The following is a 24,149-nucleotide window of genomic DNA, read 5'->3' as shown; positions in this document are numbered from 1 at the left end:
GTCTGATATGTCTCCTCAGGCAAACTCCCATGAGTCTTTTAAGTCTCAGCTTGAGCAACCATCTGTGGAAAGCCCACCCTGCCCCTTCCAGACTAAGATACTCCTTCCACTGTATTTGCTGTATTTCTATGGCCTCCTACACATACTTCCATTGTAGCAATTATTTGTATTTCTTGCTTTATGTTACTAGTTCCTTAAGAGCAGAATCTATGTGTTTTCATGTTAGTATTTCTGCTTACTAGCATAGTGCCTAGAACATAAGCATTCAAAAAAATGTATGGAGAAATAATAATGTTGAAAATTAAAAAAAAATTAGCAGTGAGTTTTCTCTGTCACCAGTTGGCAATGATAAAATCATGAGTATTATTTCAACATTATTTGGTACCTACATGTACTGTCTTTGTTCAACATGAAAGAGATCCTTGCTTTCCATATTCTGCTCCAATAGTGTTCTGTTCTGTAGCATTAATGTCTGAATTTGATCTAGTAGATGTCGATTTTCCTCTTCTAAATTTCCTTTAAGTTGGCTTAGCAACTGTTTAAACACAAACATTTTTTTAAAAATCAACATTTACATTTAACATAAATCAACCAAAACATCTGAAAAATATAGTCTTGGGGTGCCTGGGTAGCTCAGTTGGTTGAGTGTCCGACTCTTAGTTTCGGCTCAGGTCATGATTTCAGGGTCAGGAAATCGAGCCGGTGTCAGGCTCCACGCTTTGCAGGGAGTCTGCTTGAGATTCTCTCTCTCCCTCTCCCTCTGATCCTCCTCCTGCTCCCACACACTCTCTAAAATCAATCAATCAATCTTAAAAAAGAAAAAGACTTAGGTCTTCTGCTACTTGAGCAATTAGGTGGTTGCACTTTGATCAGAACATGAGTGATTACTTTAGTTATAATGAAAGCTAAAATACTGAGTTATGTGCTGTACACATTTTTAAAAATTCTTACAAACACCGGGTTTAACATATAATAAATTATCTAGTTCCAAAAACACTTGCTTTCTTATTTAACTTATAGCCCGAAAGCTACCTGGCCTTCTACTTAAGGAACTATGAAACACTGGACAAGTAAATTAACTGGGCTTCAGTGAGCTCATCTATAAAATGAGAATAATAACTCACACCCCTGACTATTGTAAGGATTAAATAATATATGTAAAGTATCTTGTGTCATGCCTTTAACACATAGTAGGTACCTCATTTTTTCCTCAACCACTGTTTTTTAGGAACCTTAAAGGTTTGTACATAGTTTTTATGACTTGGTCAAAGGGACTCAGTCTTGTCAATGGTTGGTATTACTAGTTGATACTACTGGTAGTTGGGTTGCCAGCAGCATTGGGCTGCTTCTTTGTAGTTAGAGGAAACTAGAAATATGCCTTAGTTAGGCCGGAGATTCCAGTAGAAGTCAGAAATTCCAAAGTAGTGATTTTCAAAATTCAGCATCACTTGTAGAGACTAGTAAAAAATGTAGATTTCCAGGGGCACCTGGGTGGCTCAGTCGGTTGAGCTTCCAACTTTTGGTTTCGCCTCAGGTCATGATCTCAGGGTTGTGAGATCGAGTCCCACCTGGGGCTCCATGCTCAGCTTGGAGTCTCCTTGAGATTCTTTCCTCCTTCCCCTCCCTCCCCCGCCCCGCTCCTCCCCCTGCTTGCACCTGTGTGCATACACGCTCTCTCTCTCAAATAAAAAAATAAATCTATCTCTTAAAAAAATGTGGATTTCTGGGTCCTAGCATTCAAATTCAACCAGTGTGGAGAACAGCCCAGAGAGCTATACTTTAAAAAAAAAAAAGTGCCAACAAGACCTTCTGCAAAAAAAAAAAAAAAGAAACAAACACGTTTTGTAAACTCCTAAGATACAGAAAAGCAGACAGTATAATACTATGAATATCCATAAATAGCCATTTAGATTGAACCACCATCACTACTGTGCTGTATTTGTTTTATCTATATATTGTTAAATTGAAACACAACATATGGTAGATTCATTGCAAAACTAAATGCAGTTTTTCTCCTCCCTGTATCTATATCCTCTGGTGCTGTGACTTCTTGCTCTTACCATCAAGAAGTAGAATTTATTTTCCCTCTTTTTGATTTTGGAATGCCCTTGGCCACGAGAAAAAGGGGAAGTGATGGAAGTTCCAAGCCTAGTCCTCAAGAAGCCTTATGTGCTTCCACTTGTAATCCTGCTGGAGGATGAGAGACCACAGGGCACAGAGTTATCTGGGGCCACCCTAGGCCAGCCAGCCTTCGGAATATGTGCCAGTTGACTGCAGATGTAGGACAAGTCCTACGAGGATCAAATGAGCTTGGTCACATTAATACATGCCATCAGCACATCTGTGCTTAGGCAATCCATAGATTCATAAGCAAAAATAAATGTTTACTGTCTATTACCAAAGGTTCCATGTTGTTATACAGCATTAATTACTGTGTCAAAAGACAATTAATAAAACATATATATAGAAAAGAGAACAAACTTTATGTAGCTACAGCTCAATGAATTAGTGCAAAGTGAACACGTATGAAACCAGCACTCTGATCAAGAAACAGCTCATTAACTACATTCCAGAAACACCTTGTGCTCTCTTCTAAGCACCATCCCTTCCCACAAAGATTAACTGCTATCCTGGCCTCTTACACTCTGGACTCATTTTCCCACTCCCTCTAAATCATGTTATTATATGACTTAGCTCCTAGCCAAGGGTTAACATTTGACTTGAGTTGGGACTACCAGCCTGAGATAAGTAGGTAGCTAGGGCCTTTCTGGTGTCTCCAGAACAGCTTTCCAGGCCACCAGTGTCAGGCAGGACCTTATCAAGACTCACTATAGCTAGATGTCTCATTCCTGGATCTCCCAGTTAAATTTTTAACTAATTTGCCCCAACCAATATTTCAACCTCAGAGGATCTGAGAGTGGACCTGTGACAACTGTCCTGGGTATGGGGACTTTTTCGTACTCTGCTCAAATCAAGTCAGCCTGCTCTGGTAGCAAAGTTGCTGATTTTCACAGGATGCCCCTCACCTGAACTACCAGGTATTGGAACTGGAGAATGGAAGAAATCACAAGATAAAATGCCTCAGACAACCATAGTTCCTACACAACGTCGAGTAGCTTTTCTTTAATGAATGCTTCTCAATTTGTTGTACACCTTTCCTTCAGTTCCAGAGTACTACAATGGTTGTTTTTAATAATTTTGCCCAATTTTATTGTTTCTTGGGGAGATGATTTGTCCTCTTCTTCCTTCTGTAAGCCCATGACTCCAATTATATTTTATTTAGATAAATATAAATAAATATTTATTATATATATAAATATTTTATATCATAGGCATAATGAATGTTCTACACTTTCTGAGCCTTGATGGGTAATTAAATGTATATGATTTTAAACTACTTTTTCTTTCTATTGGTTTATCATTTCAGACAAAATGCTTTCAAGTATTACTTTTCTGATAATCTATTCCTATTTCCCTTTAAAGGTTAGCTTAAGTGCTTGTTTCTTAAAAGTGCCATGAAATTCGGGTGTTAAACTATATTCAAACTTCAATGATTTTGGGGCCAACCAATGAAATTTAAGGATTTTCTAAGGCTTTCGGCACCCTTTTATACTTTAAAACTCATGTTTTATCAAACCATCACAAAGAGCGGCATGGAATTATGTTAACCTAACTGTATACATAAGGCCAACATCATTTCTGTTCAAAACACTGAAATGGCTCCCCTGTTTTACTCAGAATAAAGTTATCTTTGCTCAAGGATGCCTATTAAAATTTCAATCCATATTCCTTTGTCCATCCTGGAAGTCCTCCTTACCCCCCCTCTGCCCTACTTCACTTTTACTTGCACATAACTTATCTACCTTGTAACATACCATATGTTGCAGACCAATTTTCAAGAGTACTATTTCCAGTCCACATGCTCTTTTAAAAATCTTGCCATTCTCCACCAAAAGACTGAATCTATTTTCTGTTTCCCTTGAGCCTGAATGTGACTTTGACTGACTCAAATGAATAGAATGCAGGGGAAATGATGTTGCATGACTTCTGAGGTTTGATCCTTAAAGCAGAGATGGCTTCTGTCTGGTTATCACCATGTTGTGAGAAAGCCCAAACCAGCCCTGGGGGAGAAAGACATCATGTGGAGAGAAAACTGATGCCTCCAGCTGGTAGCCAGCATCAACCACCAAACATGCATGTAGCCTTTCAGTCTTCAGGCTGGGGGCCCAGTTGCTAGTGGACCAGAAACAACTCTGCTCCACTGTCCCTGTCCAATTCTGATCCACAGATCTGGGAGCCTAATAAATGGTTGTTTTACAGCAAGTGTTGGGGTAAAGTGCAATACAGCCATGTTACAAAATGCTGAAATACTATATATTTCACTTACTCGTTGTGTTTATTCTACTTCCTTCCACCAGAATATAAGCTCCACAAAGGGAGAGATTTTACCTTTTTGGTTTACTAGTACAAGCCAGGTGGTAAGTAAACATTTTTTTCATTAAACAAGGGCACAGTTCTACATCTTCAAAGTATGTGGACACTTAAACAATGTTGAAATTCATAATAAAATAAGTTTTTATGAATTATTTGGAATTTCAATTACCCCCGACCAATTCTTTTTAAGAAATACCCAAATACATACCGCTATTCTCGTTTTAATGTGATTGTTTATTTTTTAGGCATGTCTTGATTCCTAAAAGAAGAAACTTGTCAAAGCTCACCTCACACTGGTTATTTAGCTTGGTGGATGTGATGTCCAACTGTTGGTATTGTTCCTTTAGCTTTGAAAACTCAGCTTCTAATCTTGTTTGTTCCAGTTTGGAATTATTTAGAAGACTTTTCAAGTTTTTATGGTCAGTTTGTAAAACTTCAGTTTCTTTTACAAGCTGATTATATGTATGATTCAACCTGTAATTAGAAATCATGATAGAAACAGAATTAGATTCCCTTAATAGCTTTCATTGTAATTTATACAATGTGAAAATGCTGTGGATCTCAGACATACTTAGAGAATATAAAAGACTCTTTAGCCAGTGACTAAACTCATCAAAAATTAATTTCTATTCTGTAAAACTAGATTAAAAAAATTCAGACTACTCTCCCCTTGAATCTTCTAGCATGTTGTACATTGTATGTGGCTCATAAAGCTATTTTTCCTTCAATGTACCCCCCAACCTTTTACAATGCAAGTTTGGGAGCTGAACCAAAACAGGATGAAGTGTTAAATTACTATACTGTACTACTGAAACTAATGTAACACTAAATGTTAACTAACTGGAATTAAAATAAAAACTTAAAAAAGTAAAAATAAAAAAATGGTAGAAGAGCTATATAATAAAATCTGTTTTTAAATTTGAAAAACAAAAAACAAAAACAGGATACAGCTTGGATTTGGCCTGCTGTGCTGGCTCTAGTTTAATGATCTTATCTAATGGAATTAAGAACAGGATGGTACTTGTTCAGAACGTCTAATAATCTACTTCAACTCAATATCCAAAAAATGCAGTCAGCTTACAAGAATTTATAAAACAAATAACAAAATTTTTTTTTTAAAGATTATTTATTTATTTGTCAGAGAGAGAGAGAGCACAAGCAGGGGGAGCAGGAGAGGGAGAGGGAGAAGCAGGCTCCTCACTGAGCAAGGAGCCCGATGTGGGACTCGATCCCAGGACCCTGGGATCATGACCTGAGCCGAAGGCAGACACTTAACGACTGAGCTAGCCAGGCATCCCAACAAAATAATATGTTTAAAAAATCAAGGCTTGGTAAAAAATAAAATGGCAAGACCAGAAACATTCAGAAAATGTTCCATAAATATGTTGAATCCATGAATGAATGTATGCCATGAGTTATAACAGCTGGTTAGACCTCACTGAGACACACAGACAGTTACACAGTATATATCAATACCTATGGAGATCAAAGATTTACCTACTGATGCTTCACGGGGGCAAGATATGAAGACATACCATATACAACGTCCTCAACATCATCTCTAAGGCCAATACTAAAATGAGCTCTTTAAGACAGTTTTTTATACTGTCCCTTAAAGCTGAGAACATTAACACCAAAATGTAATTCAGTGAACACAATTCTAAAGAGGCCAAGACAAACTAGTCCGTTTAAGAAACTTTCTTGGTTTGGCATTATCAAAGATTAAGACTTAGGTTATTTAGAGGAATGGGTAAACAAACTATTGTTCTTGAGACAAGTCTTCATAAATACCTCTTTTTTTTTTGTGAAAGAGTTCTTTCAGATTTTACTTAAAGCCTTTTCATGCCTTAACAATATAGACATGAGTGCATAAAAGCTGGGATAGAATAGCTTTGAGAGACAGAAAATACTCAGAACTACCCCTTCCCTTCCAAGCCTGCAGAATCTCTTGATTCAAGATCATCATGCTCAATTTCATCTTATCATGTAGGCTGAGTTCTTTCTCAGAAGGCTCCTCAGTAATGAACACAATTAGAGTCCTAGAAGGCCTACCCAAGCTCACAAACCGTCCCATTTGTTGTGAATCCCAACAATGAAAAAAGGTTAGGTTCAAGATGGGACTTCAACAGTAAATGCCTTCCCCAATGTTATGTGTGTAATAAAAATGCCCCTATGCTTGTATTCTATAACTTGTCACAACCTGGTCTTCTACTGCACATACCGTAAAGATACATCCTTCTTGATTCTAGCTTGGTGTAGAGCTTATTGAAAGTTCAAATCCCCAATACACTATTTCTAGCTATAACAATTACTAAGTTATAAACTACTGAGCATGGAAATGAAAATAGCTCTAGAAGCATGGGGATTTTTTTGTTGTTGTTGTTAAGGGAAAGAAATACAATTTTAAAAATGGATTATATTAAGTTCATAAAAGGACACACAGTCAATGAATGGCCCCCATTTGAATTCTGTGTGCTGCCTTTCAGCTCTTCAGCTATGGTTAAGTGTAAGTGTAATGCGAATGTTCAGGATGCTTAAACTTTTCAAAGGTTTCTAAAAACCTTTTGATATGTACCCTTATGAAGAGACTGATTACGGGTTGGCAAGTTTTGATCTTCCTAGGGTAACAAATTAAAAAATAACTGCCTCATGGCAATATGAGACCATTAATAACTAAGACAGTTAAAAATAAGAGTACAAATTAGTCAGCTAGGAAACTGGAAGCTGCTCACTTGTAAAAACTTTGAAAGATAAGAACTGAGATACCAGACTAGCAAAGACAGACATAAAGAATCAGACTTCATTACATTCTGTCACAATAAAGCATATAAATGCTATCAAGGTACAGAAATTTCATTATAAAATGGCTTAAAAACTTAGTTGAATAAATCGAGAGAGAGACAATAAGTGGAAACAAGGGATCTAGGTTTTCAAGCCATTTTATAACTAGCTGCATGATTTTGTTGGATAATTTACTTATTGCTCTGGGTCTTTTTTAAAAAGTCTAAGTTACAGATGGTATTGCAAAGGAGCAGTATACACTTTGGAGGTAATGAATAATACAAAACTAAAATATATAAATATTTATTACCTATCATTTTCACCACAAAGTTTCTTGTATTCTGCAGCCATAGTCTCATGGTTTTTGTTTTCAAGCAGCATTTTTTCCTGTTCTACTTTCAGTGTTTTTTCCAAATCTTCCAATTGTCCTTTCCGTTTTAGTAACTGATTGTAACTGGAAAAAATATTAGGTATTTGTTTTATAATATGTCCTTAGAAAAAAGAAATACTTTAGAAATGAAGAAAACAAGATTAATTTATTAGTAAGTATCACATAAACATGATATATAAATTTCCTATATAAATTGTCTTAGATCTGTTTAACATAAAATTTATTATATTATCTAAAGAAAACTGGTTTAAATTAACACAAGAGAAGATAGTAAATTACCGATCTTCAAGGTCTTTATGTTCCACCTCAAGATTTTTGTGGGCAGACTTTAGAGTTCCATGTTTAGCAATGAGAGACTCATACTCTGAAGCCTGACGTTCATGAAGAAGTTCCAGCTTTTCATGATCTTTGATCAGAGAATCATAAAGAGATTTCAGGTCTTCTCGCTCTTTGATTACAGCTTCATTTTCATTTTCTAAGGAAGACTGCTGGATTAGGAGTTGTGCATTCTGGTTCATAAGTGACGTACTCTGGGAATTAAGGGTAGAATTTTCAACCTGTAAGAAAGTATATTGTTATGAGACATAAGAAAAATAGTTATCTTGTTCTTCTAGGAGATGCAGATATGTGGTATGTGTTTATTACAGATAAAATAATTGTCCCATGTTAAAAATTATTCAAAAATAAAATTCTAATGGCAACATAAAAAATATAAAAGATAACATTAACTTTAGGAAGCTCTACATAAATCACAGAAGATATAGTCATATTATACTGAGATAATTTGGTTTTTAGTGTCCTGAAAGAACAAGGCTACAATTTAATATTATTCATTTGTATTAATTTAATATCAATATTAAATTTATATTAATTTAATATTATTTATGTTATTTAATTTAATATTATTATGAGATACATATCATATATGTTTTGGGTTGAATTATTTTAAATGAAGGTGATTAGAAACAATCTGTGTTCCACTCATGAAAAAGTACAGAATTTAAAATGCTAATTTATCACTTTCTAAAACTTGAGGTGACAGAACTGAAAAATTACTTGTGAAAATTCAAATGGAAATTTTCTCAAGGTCTACATTATATTAGTATATGTTTTACCATTTGGAAAAGAGTTATAGAAAGAACTTTCATACTCAGAGATGGAATTTTTTTCTTTGGTTCTTTAAGAGGTCTGAAAGAGTTGTACTTTCCCCAACCTGATCATTCTATGTGAAAAGACACTGCAGCATTAAGTGCAAGATGGATCCTCTGAACTAAGGAAAAGTCTGAAGACAAAATTTTCAGGCTGTGTTGTTTTTTAAGAACTGATATGAAAGTTGTAAAAATGAAATAAGCAATAGTATCTTGCAATCATACTCTAAAGCAAGGGTTTCTGCTCGATTAATCACAATCAACTTGCTGAAAGAGGTGAAAGGCCATAAAGTAAATATAAATAAAGATAAAATTATATTTTAAATAAATAAGTATTTCATTTTGTTTACTTATTTTTTTCTTACGCCAGGCCTTACTGGCCGGTGCTGCTGCAGCTGCCCTGGCTCCACCACAGCCCTGGGCACTCCCGTAAATATTTTAAATAAAGATAAAGTTAGTTTTATTTTATTTACATCGTTGAGTGAATTTATTAGTTAATATTTAGAGGTTCTCATTTAAAAAATGCTGATATCTGAAAGCCTGGCATAGCACTAAGTAGATATATTTAATTAAATTCACTCACTAAGAAACAATGTTACCATGTCTAGTTACCCTTATTTTAAGAGCATAATTCAAAAATTTGGCTGCATATCCCAAAATATTACATTACAACCTGAAGCTTTGCATTCTGGGTTTGAAGAGTAGTATTCTGCTCCTGTAACGACACTGTCTGCCTCTGAAGTGCAAGAATCTGAGCCTGCAAATTATTGTTCTGTGTCTCCAATTGTTTCAGTTGAGTTTTCAGTGCTTGTTTCTCTGCTTGCAGGGTAGCATTCTTAATAAAGAAAACACATATTTTAAAAAGTAACAAACATATTTCCGCTTAACAGATACAGAATTTTGTAACAACTATTACCATGAAAATAAAAAAAAAATCCCAACAATCTTAAAAGACTTAAACAGTTCCCCTCTATCCCAAATTGTAAAAAGAGATGTAATCTAAGAGAAAGCAAGTGCTAAAACTAAAACCTTACTAGTGTGTCTCTATACTGTCTGCTTTATAATTTCCAAAAAAACAAAATATTCCATTTTCAATATATTAACACAAGAAACTAGAATGGGGTTGTTAGTTATATGGTTTTCGTTCTGTTCAAAAGTATGTGGGACTGTGTCTAGCTAATGAAGTGCACATTTTCTAACTGCCCAAAGGCAAATATATATATATAGGTGAGTGCTGGTCCCAGGGGTAGCAGCAAAACTAATTATTTTAATAAACACAAATTTGGAAGAGAAGCAGGAACAATTTTAACCATGTGTTTAAAAAATTTAGTCCATAATTGACCTAACAGATGTTACATATTTTCTTTAGTGATTTTTTTCCCCCATGGTATAAAACACTCACTAAAATTCTATTTTATCTATAGGACTTCTGGAGCAAATCCAAACAAAACATACAATTTTCAATTCTTCCAGTATATTTGACCATATTTCAATTTTATAGTTAAACAGTGAATTACTATGCAAATCACAGATCATTATTAATTTGACAGATATTAAAATGTTTGTCATGGATATTATATTTTCAGGATTATTTCTAAATAACATTTCATAAAAAATTAGCATAAAAAAGTATAAACAAAGAACCCTCTAGAAAACTGAAATAAAATGTTATATACCAAAAGGCCAGAATCTGTTGCATGTAATTGCAATATTCATAAAAAGTTACAACTGAATCACAACATATCACCTTTATCATATCTACATAGGGGACAAAGAAATCATTCATTTTATAGGCTTTCAAAGTTACATATACTACATGGTCACTGTATAAAAGTAATTAAACCCATATATTTTATCACAAAATCAAGTTAGGAAGCAAAATGCTTTAAGACGTGTTTTGATATTTTAGTTCTCTTGTGTTCATTTATTCAAATAAAAAGGATGAAAAAATTTATACTGGAAAAATAATATGGAGCACTGATATTTTTATATACCATCTTGATACACCAAAAAGTGAACCATTTTTCACTTCATACATTAAGTGCTACTGTAGTTCAGCTCTTAAGAAACCAAAATGTACAAAGCTCTAATGACAAGTCTGGGTATGCCTACAGTAATAAGAAAAATTCCTATAGTCTATAAAGAATAAGAGAGTAGAAAGGGTATCTCACAGCAGGAAAAGGTCTACAATGGAAAAGTTAGGAGGTCAGTAAATATACTGGCAAATGCACCAAAATTATCAGTCTAATATAAGACTAGCCATCTTTACAAACCATTATCCAAAATAAAATGGCTAAAAAATGACAACCAAGTAACTTTTTTCCAATAGAAATTTATAAAGGAAGTCAATGGGAAAAGAGATTTACCTTACAGAACTTTTACATGTCAGCCAAATTTTCTGAAATACAATTACTAATCCAAGTGATGGAGGTTTGTATCTATGTGCGCATATATATAAATATATATATGTAAATCACTGAATAATTAAAAATAGGTATTCATATATGGCTGATAAATAGATAAGAAGATGTAAAATAGCTCGCTTATTAATAATTTAAAACATAAAAATTAAAATACTTATTGCTTTAACAAAAATTAAAAGGCTGATAACACCAAGTGTTTACCTAAAAAAATAGGTAATCTATTAATGGAACTGAAAACTGATGTGAACTTCAAAGGCTAACATGATGATACCAGTTAAAATTACACACGTACACACACACACACACACACACACACACATACACACCCTTTGGCCTATCAATTCTGCCATCAGGAATTTATTACCCCATGAACATATTATACATGGATTTTCACTGCAGCAAAATCTGATAATAACCTAAATGTTCATCAATTGGGATTTATTTAAATAAATTATGGTAATATCCACACTACAGAATATGTGGTTATTAAACAAAATGATATGATCTATAACTGCCTAAAATAGAGAGATCTCTAAGATAACATAATTGAAACATGCAAATAAGAATATTGTATAGCATGATTCAACAGATGTAAATTTGTAAAAGAAATATACTCCTAGACATACAAATGTCTAACAGACACATAAAAAGATGCTCAACATCACTCATCATCAGGGAAATACAAATCAAAACTACAATGAGATACTATTTCACACCTGTCAGAATGGCTAAAATTAACAACTCAGGAAACAACAGATGTTGGCAAGGATGCGGAGAAAGGGGAACCCTCTTACACTGTTGATGGGAATGCAAACTGGTGCAGCCACTCTGGAAAACAGTATGGAGGTTCCTCAAAAAGTTATAGAACTACCCTATAATCCAGCAATTATATTACTAGGTATTTACCCAAAGCAACACAAAAATACTGATTCGAAGGGATACATGCACTCTAATGTTTATAGCAGCATTATCCACAATAGCCAAATTATGGAAAGAGCCCAAATGTCCACCAAATGATGAATAAGGAAGTTGTGCTACATATGTATACAATGGAATATTTTTCAGCCATAAAAAGAATGAAATCTTGCCATTTGCAACAACGAGGATGGAGCAAGACAGTATTATGCTAAGCAAAATAAGTCAGTCAGAGAAAGACAAATACCGTATGATTTTACTCACATGTGGAATTTAAGAAACGTTAACAGATGGACACAGGGGGTAAAAAAAAGAGGCAAACCAGAAAGGTACTCTTAATTATACAGAACAAACTGAGGGTTACTGGAGGGGAGGTGGATGGAGGGATGGGTGATATGTGTGATGGGTATTAAGGAGGGCACTTGTGATGAGCACTGGGTGTTGTATGTAAGTGATGTAAATCCTACACCTGAAACTAATATTTCACTATATGTTAACTATCTGAAATTTAAATCTTGGAAGGAAAAAAAAGAAATATACTACTACATCTTCTTTTTTTTTTTTTAATAAGTAGGCTCCAAGCCCAGAGTAGAGCCTAACATGGAGTCTGAACTCACAACCCTGAAATCAAGACCTGAGCTGAGATCAAGAGTCAGATGCTTAACCAACTGAGCCATCCAGGTGCCACAAAAGAAATATACTTCTATACACGGATAAGTCACAAACATTTTTCTGGGAAGACTGTTTACAGTGATTACTTCCGGATGAGAAAGTAGGAACCAACAGTGTAGGAGATTAATTTTTGGCATTATGGCTAAGTTCTCAATTCATGCTACATTAAAACATAATAACAACGACCACAACTATTTTACTTGTTAGTATATAAATTCCTTAAGCTAATTCATTTTTAAAGGATAAATGTTTGGTGAATTAGTTTGATTACCTTTTTTTGACAAATATTTCTCTAACTTACTCAGCGAATATTTACTGTATCTGCTATCTACCAGGCTTATTTCTACATACTGAAGGCACAGTGGTTAAAAAAAAAAAAAAAAAAGATAAGCTCCTGCTGTCAAGGAGCTTTTTTCCAGTAGACAACCAATAAATAAGTAATATAATTTCACTAGTGAGAAGTGCTAGGAAGAAACTAAGGCAGTGGCATGACAGTGAATGGTTTAGGTTGAGAATAGCTACTCTACTGGGGGAAGGGGTCAGGAAAGACCTCTTGCAGGAGATATGTGATACGAAGCCTGAATGCCAGCCATGTGTTCCAGGTAGAAGATCCCAAAATAAATCTCTGGAAACAGGAACAAACAGAAAAGGCCGCTATGACTACAATTGATTTACTTATATATGCCAGGCACTGTTTTGTGTTTCCCAGGTATCAACAGATAGTAATAATATCTCGAGATTATAAACAGAAGGGATGGAAGAGTGGTATGGTATAAGGCCAACAATATAGGCAGGGCAAAGTCAGGAATGATCTTATAGGACACTGAAAAATTTGGATTTTATTCTAACTGGAAGGGGAAGCCATTGAATATTTTAAGTAGAAAAATTACATGACTAGGATTATGTTTTATTTTATTTTATTTTATTTTTTTTAAAGATTTTATTTATTTATTTGAGAGAGAGAGAATGAGAGATAGAGAGCACGAGAGGGAAGAGGGTCAGAGGGAGAAGCAGACTCCCTGCTGAGCAGGGAGCCCGATGCGGGTCTCGATCCCAGGACTCCAGGATCATGACCTGAGTCGAAGGCAGTCGCTTAACCAACTGAGCCACCCAGGCGCCCTAGGATTATGTTTTAAAAAATAACTCTGGCTACTGTAGTAAGAATGGGTTAGACTGGGCCAGGAGTAGAAGGGGGGAAGCCAGCCAGTCAGAGGCTATTCTAATAATCCAAATGAGAGATAATGGTACCTTAAATGGTAGCAGCAACGATGGGACAGAAGTAGAAGGGCGTGGGTTACATTTTCACAACAGAGTTGACAAAGTTGGCTGATGGACTTATATGAGGGTGATGGAGAAAAGTAAATTAAATTATTAGTTCTTCACTCTTTTATTATAAAATAAATCAGTCAAGAAAGTATAAAACCAGATTAGATAAACTTTCTAAGTTATATATACAATGATACTTTACTTTAAAAAAAAATAAAACCTTTTCCTACTAAAAATTTAAAAATACTTACATTTCTTTCTACTTCAATTAATCTGTCTTTAACTTTCAGAAGCTCTCTAGTTGTTTCTTGACTTTCTCGCTCCCATTTATTATCTTCACCAGAAGTTGGAGGAGAGCTCTGTACCATCCTTTCTTCATCTTGTCTCTGTTTAAGAGCTTCATAATTCTTTTTCACCTAAAATTTTATTTAAAATATGTTAATGGAGAGAAAAAGAATCACCAAAGTTATCACTTCTCACAATCAGACTCTGCAATGGTCTGGTGGATGTGAAAGACACTATTTAAAAATGTGATAAATAGTATGTATAATTATCATTACTATCATGATCACAATTTATGCTTTGTAAACTACAAATCCTTTTCTCCTAGAAAATATTAAATATACTCTGCTTATGTGCCATTCTCCAGTAATATATTCTGTAATTTCAGATCCTGTTGTTTATAATCTAAGGAATAGATTAACTGGACATAGACATGTTGCTAAATATTAATAATTATTTTTTGACCCATCTATAGCTGCATTTAGAAATTTCAGAAATCCCCATGTAAAGGACAAATGAAGACCTGACATACATAATAATTCCTTCTAAAAAGATACCTAAAGCTGAGGAATATCTATATATGTCTACCCTTTTAAGAAGGATATGTTGCCCAGAATGAGCTATATTAATAGATAAATTGATGACTTCTTTATTCAGATCCTAACCCATATATTATCACTGTAATTTATTTTATAAAAAGTGGGCAATCCAAGGATTTATCTTACCCAGGGTTTTCTGGTGTGATTACAACCAAATCCTACTTTAAGAGAGTCAACTCAAAACTAAGAACTTGGTCATCCTACATTACCAAAATTACTGATTAACTTAACAGCTCTCTTCAATTTAAGCTGATTATTATTATACTTCTCTTAAATCATTAGTTTATATTAGGAGACATTTATCACAAATTTCTAAATTAAAACCCAAACTTACATTAAGGCAAAAATATAAATGTCTAAAATAATTCAGTATCTAAAGCAAACCTTAAGAAAGCTTATGACTCAACAATAAGCTTTGCTACTACTGAGTTAGAAAATGATGTGAGACTAAAGAAAAAAGAAGCCCAAAATAGAATATAATTTAAAGCTTGGCTGAGTGATCTAACAGGTGGTCTGGGATCCTAATTTTCCAGGTTTTTTAAAATTTTAATACCCTAATAACAGATGAGTGACATCATTTCCAGTCTCCTATTTTACATTAATTTCCCACAGGGTCTTTTCTCTAGGCTTATAAAGACTATAGACATATGCCATTATTAAAGAAGGGGAGTTGAGAATAAAACTCAAAGCTTCTTATTTTTAGCCCATTGTTCTTACAACTGAGTTTCAAAAATGGTCCCTTTACCTTATGTATCCACAGAATCTCTAATTTATGTTCACATAAAAAATGACATATTTTCCATCGAGGTTTCTTAGAGGCAGCATATAGGTGGGTTTTGCCTTTTAATCTAATTTATTAATCCCTGCCTTTCAAATGAGATGTTTAGAACTTTTATATTTAATGTGATTATTGATCTGGTTTGTTTTAAAACTGCCATTTTGCTATTTGTCCAATCTGTACTTTTGTTCCTCATTTTTTTCTTTTTTTGTTTTTTGGATTTTTTTGTAATTCTATTTTATCTCCTTTGCTGGCATATTAGCTATACCTTTTTGTCATGCTATTTTAGCAATTACTTCAGGCCTTCAACTCATATTTAACTTTCATAGTCCTCAAGTGATATACCTCTTCACATATGGTATTAAAAGCACAGTCTAATTTCGGTTTTATGGCAGCCTAATTTCCTGTTTATGGCAGGGAGCTAGTCTAATAGTTATGCCAAAATGGCTGGAAATGGGAAACAATGATGAAATTTTAAATCTCTGCAGACTTGAAATGCATATATACCAACCCATACCCAAACTGGCTGAGTAGCTTCATGAAGTTGACTTTCTTTGCAACCTAGATACTGCAGATTAATTAAATCTGGCACCAAATTTTACTTTATTTTTTGGATAATCCTTCATGTTAACTAAGCAAAATTCTAGAATTTCTTCTGTAACAATATACGTTTCATGGTTACAAATACAAAAATGATGGTGTGGGCAAATGGGGAACAAAACCTTTTTCCTTTTCTGTATGAGAAATTCATCTTTGGTAATTGTGTTCTTAGAAACCTGAAAAAATTGGAATGTTCTGTGTTACCAGGCAAGATTGCATATGAGAAAAATGACCCAACTGGTAAATTATATTTAGACTGTAAAAATTATAAATACCTAATAGGAAGCCATATCTTTAAACTTCTCTGAGCGCAGCAACTCTTAAAACTAGTGTATCCACTGTGGAGATCTTCTGTCTATGCCTTCAGAGTTTTGTAAGAGATGATGACTACTATGGAGCATGGAGTCTCAAAAGACAGGGCAGCTCCTGCACGCTCAATGTGAATCTCATCGTCTTGCACCTGAATTGTCATCTGGTGGGAATATGACTTTCAGGCAAATATAAGAGGAACCCATGACAGTGCCCTGCTATATACTGTATTTCCAACAGTGTTCTGAATCAAATGGTTCTAAATGAGACCCAAAGTAATCTTCTCAATCCAAATGTTTAGTTGATTGTAAAACCACTCCTGGTGGTACTATAGAGATGATAAAAGGGGGAAAAAAAACCCAGAACATGATTTTACCTATATCTACCATATACTAATCCTAGGGAAGGGACAAGCCCCTTTGATTTAAATCTATTTATGTAAGGGAAAACAGACAGTTGCTCCTGCCTTGCTTATTTCACAGAATAATTCCAAATATCACAAGACAGTGGATCTAGGAGAAAACCTCAAATTAATGAGATCAAGTGCTTTCATATACCACACATACTATTTCCCTCTACTTGGTATCCTCATACCCATATCTTTGCCCATCAAACTTATACCTGGATTTTCAATCAAAGTGTGTTAAAGTGAAGTGTCAGTATCACATTGAGAGCTTTTCTACATAGAGTAAGACTGCCTCTTCCCCATCCCATTCCCACCAAACTGATAGGTCTCTAACTGCATGGAGGACATATGCACAGGAAATAGAATTAAATAAATTACAGTGTATAAACAAAATATAGTTTGTCATAAAATGACCAAGATCTGTTACTCTCAAATTTAAGAAAAAGGAATAGACAGAATATCAATGATGTTGCTTTTTTGTTTTCTTACTTTAGACTTTTCTGCCCAAATATTTGACAATTAAAATTCTTTCCAGGGAAATCACTTACTGTTTTAAGTTCTTGGCGCAACTGCTGGTTATAATTTGTGGATTCTTCTAATCGAGCTTCTAAAGCAGCAATTTTTTCTTCTTTTATTTCAAGGGACTTCTTTAGAGTGGATTCTAATTTTGATTCCAAAAGTTTGTACCTACTATCCAAGTACAAAAATAACATAGTTCATCATTGGAGGCAGATGTGAATGTCAATATTTTAGTTAGCTTTTTGAATGGTGGGTTCATAAATACATTTATAAATTAAATATTTTTTACAGAAAGGACAGTGCATGAATACAGTTTGAGAGTCAATCACAGACTATGGATTATGATGAATTCTTACACCTGAGAACCTTGATAATTAAACCAAATAAAAAAGTAAAGTACATACATGAGAAATTTTATCACATTCTGCCTTTTACTCTAATTAATTTGTATATATATGTTTTCTGCTCAACCAATTTTTAAGTTCATTAAGAACAGAGAACAAATGTCATTCATTTTGGTATTGGCTTGAGTAAAGAGACATTTTTAAAGCATTTAATGAATCTAACTTTGAATATGTTGAATGTGTGATGCCTGAGTTGCTTCTAGACTGTCTAGACAGAGATGTCCACTAAGCGGAGAATAATGTGGCTATCAGGTAAGATGATGGATGGCAATGCAGAGCACTCAGAATAAATGATTAAGAGGCCTAAGAACATAACCCTAGGAAACTATATTTAGAGAAGTTATAGGAAAAGAGCTGTTAAAAGAAAAAGACAAGAGTGACTGCTTAGCACTCTATTTGTAACTCTACCACTAAATTTACTTTGTTGCGTTTTATCTATTTATACATGCAAACCCACAACTTAGACTATCTATTCCTTGATGGCAAGAATATCTTAATTGTATCTTAAAAGGGTCAGAGGGAATGACATCAATGAGAAAGATGAAAAGGTTATACTAATAATTAGGGACATAATCTAAGATTAGAGGTAAAGACAGATGCAGATACACATAAATTCCAAGATGGAGGGGATGGAATGTTAAAGGAATTTATGTCTGTGAGCTTTTATTTTCCTTGTGACACTAAGGCTAACTTAATGGTTGAGAAAGAAGCCAGTGTAGTGGCTTAAGACACTTCTTTTACTGATCTACCAAATTTGATTATGGATGATCTCAATTCCAGTTCTTAAAAAAACTTAGTTCAATATATACCCTTAGCTCCATTTCTAATGCTTTCATTAGATACATAAATGTGTAGATTAATGAATGCATCATATCTTGCCTAGATTATTTCAATAGCTTCCTAACCGGTCTCTGTGCCTCCAATTTGCCCCTTTTTTGTTTGTTTTAAAGATTTATTTATTTGAGAGAGGGGGCAGAGAAGGACAGAGGGAGAGAGAGAATCTCAAGCAGACTCCCCACTGAGCTTGGAGCCGGATGCAGGGCTCTGAGATCATGACAACAGCCAAAATCAAGAGTTGGAAGCTTAAACGACTGAGCCACCCAGGCATCCCTGCCCTTTTTCTAATCCATCTTTCATGTCACTCTAAGAATTACTCAGCATATCTCTGTGCTTTATTTCCATGGAATGCCCTTCTCCATCATTTCTACCTTGCAAATTTCAGTCATTCTTTAAGGTTCAGCTGAAGCATTATCATTTCCTTCATGCTGGATGATCAGGAGATGATAAGAGCTCAATTAACACCGACAAGCTGTTTGAATTAAGGTTTGGGAAGGGGTACCAAATAATATGAAGTACTCATCTACAGCTGGGTTCTAAGAGGGTCAGTTAGGGTAGCTACATGGTGTACTGTTTTTTTCTCCCCTCTACTAAATGTCTTACACATGACAGGTAATAAATCTGTGTGAATAAAGAAGTGATGCATATTTAGTATCTATATTAAGAGGTAGTCAACTCAATTGGCCCTTAACTATTTAACTCAAATAAAAATAGTTTCTCATGAAATAGCTGTATGATTAATCCAATTATGGTTGCTTGAATCCATTGTTAGAATGAATGCCTCAAATTATTTCTATTTGTTATTACAGAATTATTAATCTATTCTATTAACTGAATATTTTCAAAATTACATAAACAAAACCCATATAATCAGCATTAATTTTTCCTATATACATTTATTTAATATAGAATATAAATACTAGAACATTAATAGTGAGTAGACAATAAGATACAAATTATATTACAAAAATTTCAATGAATTAAGATCTAGTCTACATAAAACAATATTTTTAACAATACATACTTCTAGTCTAGCTGGAATCACATGGCTGACTGGATGCTAAACAGTAGACTACTTGAAATCTGTCTGACAGACTGTAATTACCATGGAGAATAAAAATTTTTAAGCTTGTATTGATCATTCTCAAAATTAAAGGGTGTATAATTTTTTGTTTGTCAAGCCTTATTTTTCCATGTTATTTTTATACCTTAATTACCTCAGTGTATTTTCCTTTGTTTCATACTTCTCCTCCACCTCTCTTTAAGTCTACTTTAGCACACAAAATAAATGAAAGAACTAAGGCATTTAAGCACTTGATTCGAATAAAAACTAACTTTATATTTCAAGAGGGAAGGGTTTGTTTGTTGTTAATGTCTCATTCTACTTTCATAGGTAATTACAGCCTCTGGTCTTCTGCTACCTGGGTGGCATCCTGTTTTCCTATTATGTAACTATTTATAGTAATATTTTAGCATTTTTTCTTTTATCAATATTAGGTTGTATTTATCTGGGTTTTTACTTTTTTTTTCTTATAGAACTTTCTCTATGGGAAGAAAGGAACCAGAAACAGGGTGAAATACATAAATATTCTGTAGTTAGTACAGGAAAGAATGAGCAAAAAGATAACAATAATTTCAACTTTTTGCCAAATAGACTTAATACTTACCTGTCATCAGTACTTTGCTCATCATGTAAGAGTCGCTCTTTATTTAATCCTATCTTCTCAAGCTCATGAGTTAATTTTTCAAGATCATTATTCATTTGTTGAGTCTTCAATTTTTCACTTACCAAATCCTTATTTTAAAAGGAATGCAAAACTCACATAAGTGTCATGACCATGAACATCTAACAAACTAAGCTAAGACTGTAACTACCACTATCCAGGAATACATATTAATTCAAACCAGGAATACAGAAACGTTGTTGTTGAATTTTTCCTTCATCAATAAAAAGTAGTTAAGCAACAAAATAACCTAGTTCAAACAATATGGTTTTCCTTTTTTGTTTTTTTGCTAATATTTAACTTTTTGTGTTAAAAACTAAAAGGAAAAACTCTTTACTTGTGAACACTTTAGGTTTGAAAACTGTGAGAAAAAAGATACATATCCATTAACTTTTTAATAATGAGCTAGAACTTTAGTGCATATTTCTTCCTATGAAAATATGCTGGATGCAGCACCCTTCTTACACCACAAGCACCCATCTGCCAGCGGAAGAGCCCTAAGATACTGATATGAAGAAATAGGGCACATTCTTAGAAGTTCAGACACAAGGAACCTGTCATTCATGACTGTAGGACTGTACAACAGAGAAGAAAGCCAAAAAGTTAATAATGGGTCCCTCTCAATGTCTCTTTAGCAGAAATGCAGACTTCCCAATATGACTTTCTGCCAGAAGGCTAACAAACTTTTTAACTCAACTTAAAGGGTTACCATGTATAGTATAGCATAGGGATAGCAAAAAACAGCCAAGCATGCTGTCTTCTAATCTACACCGTTTCACAGGACCTACTGCCAATCAACTTCTGAAAGTTTCACAACTCTTCTCAACACACAAATCCAAGCAACTAAAAATTGTTCAGTGTTGACCTGATTTGCATTCTCAGGCTTAGAGGTCAAAATTCATTGGGTTTTGGAGTCTGAAAGATCTGGACTTGATTCCAGTAATCCAATTTTGCCATTTATTAGCTGTGTGATCCTGAGTAAGTTACTTAATGTCTCTAACGCTTTCTTATCTAATGGAAATAGTATCTATAGAGGATTAGTTGTAAAAATTATAGAAATATACATAAATACAACTTATGAAGCCCTTAGCCCAGTACTTGGCACATAGTTAGCATTCAGTAAATAGTAGCTATCATGCTTCCTATTATATGTTAGCATTTAGTAACAGTCTTGATCAAATATTTTAATATTATTTTGAAACAAAATATAAAATTACAATGTAGTAAGTGAGATACCGCATGGAAATCTTATTACTATACTATAATATCTTAAAAAATAAAATTTACATGTACTTCTTGGTGTAACAAAAGTAGGAAACTTAGGAACTGTTTCTAGTTCTAATTCCAAATTTCTACTTTGAACCATAAACAGATGATGCAAATTTCTGATGGGTTCCAATAAAACTTAACAAAGCCCTCAATTAAAAATATAAAAAGAATTTGCCTTAAATTTAGGTAACTATATTTACCTCTCGTAATGTAACCAAAGTTTTTATATCAATAGTTGCTCTTTTCACAAGCTCCTTATTTTCTTTCTCTAATTCTTTCAGACGAATACAGGATTCTTTATAAATACTGATCTCTTTGAAAAGAGTTTTGTTTTCTTTTTCTAAATTTCCAATTTTCACATTATTTTCTTCTAATGTGGTATCTTTTATTTCTGCTTGTTGTCGGAGTCTTTTATTTTCCTTCTCCAGTTGTTTCTTATCCTTTTCCAGTTGAGAAGTCTCTTGCTCTAATGATTTATTTTCTTTTTCTAGCTGTTCTAGTCTTTTGCTAGATATTTTTAACTCTTCTAGGTTTTTCTGCAATGTTTGATTTTCCACCTCTAAGTCTTGTAGTTCACTCTCTAATTGCTGAATCTTTTTATTGCTGTTTTCTAGAGCTTTCTGTAGCCTTTGGTTTTCTGTATCTAAACCCTGGTAGCTAACTTCTAAGCGTTCTGTCTTCTTGAAAGATGCTTTCATGAGTTCCAAACCCTTCTTAAGTTGCTCTTTTTCACTTTCTAGTTCTTTATTTTCTAGTTGTAGCTGAGCCATTTTCATGCTTGCACACTTCAAAGATTCCACATTCCTTCGCAGTTCTAAGTTTTCCTCATCTAGTTGGGAATTCTCTTTTTCTAGGGATTCTAACTGAAAAGTAAGGTTTTTAAAGCTATCCAATGTTTTTTTTAATTTCCTATTTTCTCTTTCTAGCTCTGAATTTTCTTGTTCTAAGGCCTCAATTTTTTCACAAGTAATTTTTAAGTTGGTTATCTTTTTCTGTAACAATTCATTTTCTTTCTCAAGATGATGCAACTCATTTTCAAGTTCTTCTGCTCGTTCTCCTTTTTCTTTATAATGTTCCAATTCTTTTCTAATTTGTCTTTTTTCAAACTCAATCTTGCTTAGCTTGCTACTTGTTTCCTTGATCGATTCATGGAGAATTTTATTTTCTTTTTCAATATCTTTCACCCTTGCTTCAGCACTTATCTGGGAGCGCTGCCTTAAGGAAGACACAGTTTGATTCAGATGTTCATTTTCCTGTTCCAATATTTTAATCTAATTAACAAAGAACAAAAGAGAAAATTAAAAACTTATTTGAGCATAAACTAAATATTTTAAATTACAGTTTTCCTTTCTAAAAAATAACAAGGAAATTGGAACATAAAAGGGTGCTAATTTCTATCTTACTTTTAATTCTGACAAATATTTACCGAGAGACCCCTGTGTACATGTACTGCCAGGTCATTAAAGTTCTTCCTTTAGGGAGTTCATAATGTAAAGAAATGGTTGGGAGAGATGTATCTAATATTAATCAAAGTGATCTTCAGATTATTCACAGTTACAGGTTTCAAATTCAAATAAGAACACAGGTGAAATGTACACACATATCTCTTTGCGAATATAGCTTTTATTTTCTTTAAATAAATTTTGCAATGCATATACACAGTGGGTTCTTAATAAATATTGCTATATTTAAATGTGTATATGTGGGTGTGTACTCATTCCCCTAAGAATTCTAATTTGGAAACATCAAAATAACAAAATCCTCTGGTATGCTTGAAAACTAATCCATCCAATTTATATCATGGCGTAATTCTGTGGTTCTCAAAAGTCAGTGTTAAATAGCCCCTGAGAACCTTGTAAAAATACAGATTCATGCTTAGCTCTAGAATTTTTATTCTGTAGCTCTATAGAAACCTCTATTTTTACAGGTAGCCTGAGGACTATACCTGGATAATATAAAAAAAAAATCATTTTACTTCTAAAAAAGTAACAGAACTTTAACATAGCAAGTCAATCAATATATCCAGTTCTCAGTTTCCTAGAACATAAAATGAGAAAGATGAATAAACACTGGAAAGCAAATGAGAATGCATCCTAGAGGTAGCAACCACATCTTCCTCTTAAGCAGGGTTGGAGTACAGCTGCATTTTCCCCCAACTCCACTCAGGAACTTTATAATCTTCAGTCCTATTCTACAGACACTTGGAAAGCACAGGTAACTGCAAAATTTTATACCAGATAATTATTAAGCATATTGGCCATTTAAAAAATTCTAAGCTTTCCCTCAACTTTCCTAAAATACATAAGATATAAAATGAAGTAAAACCATAGTTACTCTAAAATTTAAGCAATTCTAAAATATTTTCCTTTTATGAACATTTTTGTTTGCCTAA

At 33.8% G+C, this 24,149-nt stretch overlaps 1 protein-coding gene and 1 long non-coding RNA gene across 6 annotated transcripts in view; one reads left to right on the top strand and one right to left on the bottom strand.

Annotated features, from left to right (window-relative positions):
- The window catches only part of CCDC88A (coiled-coil and HOOK domain protein 88A), a 117,017-nt gene that overhangs the window by 19,552 nt on the left and 73,316 nt on the right, over positions 1 to 24,149 (bottom strand). For all 5 annotated transcript variants that reach the window (XM_028103946.2, XM_028103945.2, XM_028103947.2 and 2 more), the window contains exons 15-23: positions 21,958 to 23,028; positions 20,432 to 20,559; positions 17,553 to 17,694; positions 14,282 to 14,446; positions 9,428 to 9,589; positions 7,886 to 8,163; positions 7,526 to 7,669; positions 4,722 to 4,908; positions 390 to 535 (exon numbers count right to left, since the gene is read on the bottom strand). In XM_028103946.2, coding sequence (XP_027959747.1) covers positions 390 to 535; positions 4,722 to 4,908; positions 7,526 to 7,669; positions 7,886 to 8,163; positions 9,428 to 9,589; positions 14,282 to 14,446; positions 17,553 to 17,694; positions 20,432 to 20,559; positions 21,958 to 23,028 — 2,423 coding nt within the window. The remainder of the gene's footprint in view (positions 1 to 389; positions 536 to 4,721; positions 4,909 to 7,525; positions 7,670 to 7,885; positions 8,164 to 9,427; positions 9,590 to 14,281; positions 14,447 to 17,552; positions 17,695 to 20,431; positions 20,560 to 21,957; positions 23,029 to 24,149) is intronic.
- Positions 1 to 24,149, top strand: part of LOC148163551 (uncharacterized) — a 33,590-nt gene that overhangs the window by 2,427 nt on the left and 7,014 nt on the right. The window lies entirely within an intron of this gene.

The sequence above is a fragment of the Eumetopias jubatus genome, unplaced genomic scaffold (genome assembly GCF_037043125.1).
Source record: "Eumetopias jubatus isolate StellerSeaLion01/CBP00866 unplaced genomic scaffold, mEumJub1_p1.0 scaffold_9, whole genome shotgun sequence".
NCBI classification, from domain to species: Eukaryota; Metazoa; Chordata; class Mammalia; order Carnivora; family Otariidae; genus Eumetopias; species Eumetopias jubatus.
Note: the sequence above shows the minus strand (reverse complement) of the source record. Positions and strands in the feature narration are given on the sequence as shown.